At 41.0% G+C, this 7537-nt stretch overlaps 1 protein-coding gene across 1 annotated transcript; it reads right to left on the bottom strand.

Annotated features, from left to right (window-relative positions):
* Nucleotides 1-572: 572 nt before the first annotated feature.
* Nucleotides 573-4727, bottom strand: LOC139548129 (C5a anaphylatoxin chemotactic receptor 1). Its single transcript, XM_071357539.1, has 2 exons — nt 4593-4727; nt 573-2185 (listed from the first exon to the last, which is right to left on the bottom strand). The coding sequence occupies exon 2, from the start codon at nt 2171-2173 to the stop codon at nt 1121-1123; it is 1053 nt and encodes a 350-aa protein (XP_071213640.1). The 5' UTR covers nt 2174-2185; nt 4593-4727; the 3' UTR covers nt 573-1120.
* Between the last annotated feature and the right edge of the window lie 2810 nt (nt 4728-7537).

Here is a 7537-nt window from a genome sequence, read left to right as displayed (position 1 = left end):
GTTAGTAGTTAGTTGAAATGTTACTGATAGTCTATAGAGCATCTACATATGCACTATCCAAATAAAGTGTTACAAACAATTTCAAAATGGCACCAGTGAACTGTATTTCTATGGAATGCAGGTGTGATTTATTGCGGAAGTGGAACTGCTGATTACCTCATATGATATGTGAAATAAAATTTAACAGCTCTGACACAGCTCTGACACTCCAAAACAACCGCTATGGGGATAGAGCCCGTAATTGCAGAAGTGTGATTGCTGACAGAGACATATTGCAGAGAGGACAGGGCTTCCTGTTCTGTTGCACAACACTGTATTAAAGTTTCTTTATTAGGGTTTCTGAACCGCCTCATCTTTAGGCAAGCACAGAGCACAGAGATTGTGAATGATAAACAATTTCAAAGTGGCACTCCAGTGAACTATATTTCTAGGAAATGCAGTGGTGATTTATTGAGAAAGTTGCACTGCTGATTACCACAGATGATATCTGAAAGAGAGAGCTTATCACAGTAGTGACAGAGGAAGAAGACATGGGTGTGGGAGAATGGGATGAAAGCATTTTAAAGAGCAACTTTGTTTCATAAAACATTTTATTTCAACACAAATACATGTATTTATTTTCTTAATTTAAATGTTTAACACAATTCATGTTCTGGTGTGCTCATTAACAGTTCTTGTTATTATCTGAGGGCAAAAACATTACATATTTGTCAAAATGACATATCTATGAAAATGAAGTCAAATCTAAACATAGCTGATGTTATGGAGGTGTAAATGTGTTGGAGCTGTCAATTCCGTGAGCAGCTGCTCTTGATCATTGTCACGAAGCCACACCTGTCCCCCTTGCGTTAGGATATATATAAAATGATTACTCTTAAGTTGAAAATCATTAAACTAAATAATGAGGATTTCTATCAGCCTAATCAATGTGTAGATTACATCTCACATTCCAGTGTTAGAACTTGTAAACAAGGCTGCATGGGATTTCTCTTACTGCGACTCCATGCAGCAAATTTGCAATGTCCACTTTAGTTATAATGCCAGGAGCCGCTTGTGGATTTGACAGCTCTAATGCAGTTCCACCTCCGACACGCAAAAACACACATACACACACAGAACTTCACATATTAATCTCCTGGGTTCTTTCTGATGTGCTCTTGAACATGCTCTGTCTGGTTACCGACTCCTCGGTGGCAAAGTTGAACATATTGCGCAGGGAGCGATTGATACTCTGCTTAAAGCCTCGTCCCAGACACACATAGAGCAGAGGGTTGAGGCAGCTGTTACAGTAGGCCAGGCAGAGGGCCAGAGTGTGGGCCAGCTGTACGTTGGCGCTGTGCGATGAGTGCCGGGGGGTTGATAGAACCAGGAAGTCCAGTAAGTGCAGTGGAAGCCAGCACAAGAAGAAGCTCAGCGACACGGCAACAATGACCCTCAAGGTGCGTCTGGAGCGCGCCTCACTCACCCTCCCAGGCCCCTCCCCAGACCCCCCCCTGGCCCTGCTGTACACAACCCAATGACAAGCCACAATGGTGATGAATGGCAGCACGAAACCCACCAGGAAGCGTACTGTAGTGATAGCCCAGCCGCTGGCTACAGTGTACAATCCCAGGCACTCTGACTTACTGGTGCTTAACTGGACCTCCTTCACATAGACAAACTGGGGGATGCTGCCCAGCAGAGCCAGGAGCCACACCCCAACACATACCCAGCCAGCCTTGCGAGGCCTCCTCCAGTTCTGGCACCACACGGGCCGGCTGACCAGCAGAAAGCGGTCCAGGCTGATGAGTACCAGCAGCAGCACGCTACAGTACATAATCAGGTAGATGAGGCCCTTGAGCAGCTTGCAGGCCACAGGGCCAAAGGGCCAGTGCTGATCCATGGTCAGGGGCACCATGAGGAGGGGCAGGGACAGGCAGCACAGCAGGTCAGCCAGGGCCAGGTTGAGGAACCACAGAGAGGTGACGGAGCGCGGCATGCGGAAGCCCGTCACCCACACCACCAGAGCGTTGCCCGGGACACCCAGCAGGAAGACCAAGCCATAGAACACCAGGGCGGACAGGTGACGGGGCCCGAGCACAGGACCAAGGCCCTCAGGCTTGACGAATTCACAATCAGTGATGTTGTAGAGACTCAACTCCTCTTCAGTGAAAATCGAGCACATATCATCCATGCTTGGAGGTGACTGTTGAGGGGAAAGGAAAAGACAGTCATTTGATAGCTACTATAATATAATTGTGTCAATACAATAATACAGGAATTCTTGATAGAAGGGACAATCTCTACTTTTTTCACAAATACTTTTCCTAATATTAACAACATTTGAAATAGATATTTTCATAGGATGTATATAAACTCTGTCAGACACCTTAAAAGGCATTTCATTTTTACATGTATTATCCTAAATGTGTTTAAAGGCATTGATAGTTTCATGATAACATTAGATTATTCAAATATGTAATACAAATCTCCAAACTTATTTTTGTTTAATTTTGTTGACAAGCTACTAACAGAGTTGACAAAAACACTTAAAACAGACATATTTTTGCCTCTAAAAATAAAAGTTCTATACAATTATTTGTCAAATATAGAAAATCCTTCATTTGTAAATCCCCAATAAAAACATCCTATCAGATCTTTCAGCACTCTGACGGAGTTAACGTTAGACGAGTTTATGTTTGACGGAGTTAACGTTAGACGAGTTTATGTTTGACTATTATTCTTCGTTCAAGTGGTATACAAAGTAGCAATTTTGTTTTCCCTCAGTTGCTTTATGACTTCAAAACCTAATTAAAATAAACATATTTGAACCAAAATTAATATCCTATCTTAATCTATACTGAACAAAAATATAAATGCAACAATTTCATTGATTTTACTGAGTTACAGTTCATATGAGGAAATCTGTCAATTTAAATAAATTCATTAGGCCCTAATCTATGGATTTCACATGACTGGGAATGCAGATATGCATCTGTTGGTCACAGATACCTAAAAAACATGGGCCTCACAATGGGCCTCAGGATCTCGTCATGTCATTTTTGTGCAGAAAAATTTCCATACATAAAATGCAATTGTGTTTGTGGTCCGTAGCTTATGCCTGCCCATACCATAACCACACTACCACCATGGGGCACTCGTTAACATCAGCAAACCGCTTGCCGACACAACGCCATACACATGATCTACGGTTGTGAGGCCTGGTTTGACGTACTGCCAAATTCTCTGGCAACAGCTCTGGTGGACATTCCTGCAGTCAGTATGCCAATTGCACGCTCCCTCAACACTTCACATTTTAGAGTGGCCTTTTATTGTCCCCAGCACAAGGTTTACCTGTGTAATGATCATGCTGTTTAATCAGTTTCTTGATATGCCACACCTGTCAGGTGGATGGATTAAAAGGGATAAATGCTCACTAACAGGGATGTAAACTAATTTGAGAGACATACGCTTTTTGTGTGTATGTAAAATTTCTGCGATCTTTTATTTCAAATCATGAAACATGGGATCAACACTTTACATGTTGCATTTATATTCTTGTTCAGTGTATACGGGAGATGGAGTTGAAAGATTATGGGTGTGACCATGGTGATTTCAATATTATTTGTTTAATTCTATCAAAAGTAGAGAACTTTACAGGCCATGAAGGGTCTTGTTGCACTATGAGAACATGAAAGGTATTACGATGTAACTGACCCTGCTCATTCCTGATTCATTTAGGATTTCAGACTAATCTGATGGAGGTGACCAAGGGCTCTATTCCATCTGTATCGTTGTAGCGTAACAACATTTGAAGGTACTTTCTGTTTAAACCGAATGCAGTCTCCGCTAAAACGAGAGCATTGCCTTTATATTTCAATCACGTTTTAATACTGAACTTCCGTGATACATACTGAATAGAGCCCCAAATCTCCGGACACGTTTTTTAGGAAGTATAGTTTTGAGAGAAATATTACTTGAGAGGGCTATTGCAAGAAATTACATAACATTCCTTTTCAGTTAGTTATTAGTTATTGCTCGTTTTTACGAGAGTTTGAAATTGGGATCCTTTGCTCTGGACAAGGGCATTTCTGGGCATAGAGCCCACATGGAAATGAACAATATTGAAAATATTTTGAAATTTCCAAAAGCAAATCTTTCCCCTTATAAAATTCCACGAAATGTAATTTTTTTGCTCAAATAATGCAAAAAAAATAAAAATGTTTACTATAAAATAAAGTTTCACTGCATGACAAGGATTGTCCCATCTTTCAAGAATCCCGGAATTGAGAATTGTATACATTTTTAACCATTTAAGCATTATATGTTTATCATTACATACTATTTTGATGAATTGCTATCTGCTATTGTTTTATTTGAAAGATTTAATCCGTAAGTGTCCATATCCAGACCAAAATAAATAACCATAGGACTATTGTCATGTCATTAATGCTGGAATGGTTTAGTTATGAAGTGACACAAAACCAGTCAGAATTTTACTAAACAATATGACATTTAAAAGTCATCATTCAAGTGAACAATACCTCTAAAATGAAATAATTCGAATCAGATAACTAATCACCAAACACTGTAAAGTTAAGGTTGTACTTTACCTTAGATTTCAGACGTATCCTCTTGTTGATGACCGTAAACACCCAGAAAAACGAGGAGCTGTTCTTCTTTTGCACAATTTCTGGCCACAGATCCCTCGACAATTATGACCTAACCTCCTTATGATCAGGAATTGTCAAAATGTCAACGCATTACCAAATATAGACAGGCAGATACAGTGCCTTCGGAAAGTATTCAGACCCCTTGACCTTCATCCACATTTTGTTAGCTTACAGCCTTATTCTAAAAAAAATTTTTTTTAAATTCTCATCAATCTATACACAATACCCCATAATGACAAACCAAAAACGGATTTTTATATTTTTTTACTAATTTATATATATATACAAAATATGTATTTATCATATTCACATAATTATTCAGACCCTTTACCCAGTACTTTGTTGAAGCACCTTGGGCAGCAATTGCAGTCTCGAGTCATTTTGGGTATAATGCTACAAGCTTGGCACACCTGTATTTGGGGAGTTTCTCCCATTCTTCTCTGCAGATCCTCTCAATCTCTGTTAGGTTGGATGGGGAGCGTTGCTGCACAACTATTTTCAGGTCTCTTCGATCGGGTTCAAGTCCAGGCTCTGGCTGGGCCACTCAAGGACATTCAGAGACTTGTACCGAAGCCACTCCTGCGTTTTCTTGGCTGTGTGCTTAGGGTCGTTGTCCTGTTGGAAGGTGAACCTTCATCCCAGTCTGAGGTCTGGAATGGGTTTTCATCCAGGATCTCTCTGAACTTTCTGCGTCCATATTTCCCTTAATCCTGACTAGTCCCACAGTCCCTGCTGCTGAAAAACACCCCCACAGCATGATGCTGCCACCACTATGCTTCACCGTAGGGATGGTGCCTGGTTTCCTTCTGACGTGACGCTTGGCATTCAGGCCAGAGAGTTCAATCTTGGTTTCATCAGACAAGAGGATCTTGTTTCTCATGGTCTGAGAGTCTTTAGGTGCCTTTTGGCAAACTGCAAGCGGGCTGTCATGTGCCTTTTACTGAGGAGTGGCTTCCGTCTGGCCACTCTACCATAAAGGCCTGATTGGTGGAGTGCTGCAGAGATGGTTGTCCTTCTGGAAGGTTCTCCCATCAATACAGACTGACCATCGGGTTCTTGGTCACCTCCCTGACCGAGACCCTTCTCACACGATTGCTCAGTTTGGCCGGGCGGCCAGATCTAGAAAGAGTCTTGGTGGTTCCAAACTTCTTCCATTTAAGAATGATGGAGGCCACTGTTCTTGGGGACCTTCAATCCTGCAGAAATGTTTTGGTACCCTTGATTTTACCACAGGTGGACTCCAATCGAGTTGTAGAAACATAGCAAAGGGTCTGAATACTTATGTAAATAAGGTATTTCTGTATTTTATTTTTAATACATTTGCAAAAAATTCTAATAACCTGTTTTCGCTTTGTAATTATGGGTTATAGATTGTTGAGGATAATTAAAAAAAAAAAAAAATTGTGTAAGGCTGTAACGTAATAAAATGTGGAAAAAGTCAAGGGGTCTGAATACTTTCCGAAGGCACTGTATATTGTAGCCTAGTACTTGTGCATAGCTTATCCATTTTTTTAAAAGAAATTTCCCCAGAGCCACATTGCTAATGCTAGCACCTATTACTATCATTGTTATGTTCACAGCAAGCCTTACAAAATCATAGTCCAACTACACTATTAAATCTGAATTTCACAACTTTATTGTTAAAGTCATTATGGTTATTACTATACTGTTACATAAAAGATGTTGACAACATTGTTTTATATTTACAATTTGCTGGCAAGCCAAAGCTATACACACACATGTTGAGTATGATGACAGCACCTGTACTGCAAATTTGTTTAATATATAGATGTATCTACATATTAAACTGTCAACAGCAGATACAACAGCTGTGTTGTTCCCTTTTGATATCAACAAGCCCCTTCAGGGTTTGCATGTGTTTACTCGTGTGTGTGCCCTAGCCTAGGAAGCCGACTAGCTTTAATGGCGAGCTGCCCGAAGAAAAAGGTCAAATATGTGTATTGTCTTACTCAATAAAAAAATCCACCACCATTTTCAGATTTTCGGGCAGTTTAAAATGTTGCACACCATGTTCAACTAACACACATTTTCCAGTTTTTTTCCGTCACCTCGCCATTAAAGCTAGTTAAGGAGGAAAGTGATGTCTTTGCAGCCTGAATGGTGGATGCGCTATGTTCGAGTCAGTCCACGGGGACAGGAGTGTATTACTGGGAATGCACATCATCCTAGACTGTAGCGACCACTAGATCTAGCGACCACTATCGACTGACTAGGCTATGGGTGTCCAAAAAACAGTGGTCTAGAGTAGCGTTTCCCAAACTCTGTCCTGCCCCCCCCGGTTCACGGTTTGGTTTTTGCCCTAGCACTACACAGCTGATTCAAATAACCAACCCATTATCAAGCTTTGAATATTTAAATCAGCTGTGTAGCGCTAGGGCAAAAATCTAGACGTGCACCCAGGGGGGACCCAGGACCGAGTTTGGGAAACCCTGGTCTAACCCAGGGGTATTCAACTCTTACCCTACAAGGTCCGGAGCCTGCTGGTTTTCTGATCTACCAGATAATTAATTGCACCCACCTGGTGTCCCAGGTCTAAATCGGTCAGTGATTAGAGGGGAACAATGAAAAAAAGCAGTGGACCTGGCTTCGAGGTCCAGAGTTGGGTTTGAAAGGTCTAACCCTTATGGGTGGAGTGCCCATATTCGCTAACCTGGCTGACAACTCTTTTGTTCAAAGTGGTGTGGAGTACCAGGCTTCAACCCCATAATTAAAACATTGAAATAAATACAGTACCAGTCAAAAGCTTGGACACACCTACTCATTCAAAGGTTATTCTTTGTTTTTACTATTTTCTACATTGTAGAATAATAGTGAAGACATCAAAACTATGAAATAACACATATGGAATCATGTGGTAAACAAAA

This window comes from Salvelinus alpinus, chromosome 21, assembly GCF_045679555.1.
Source record: "Salvelinus alpinus chromosome 21, SLU_Salpinus.1, whole genome shotgun sequence".
In the NCBI taxonomy this organism is placed as follows: domain Eukaryota; kingdom Metazoa; phylum Chordata; class Actinopteri; order Salmoniformes; family Salmonidae; genus Salvelinus; species Salvelinus alpinus.
The sequence above is the reverse complement of the archived record's forward strand: the minus strand, read 5'-3'. Positions and strand labels throughout refer to the sequence as shown.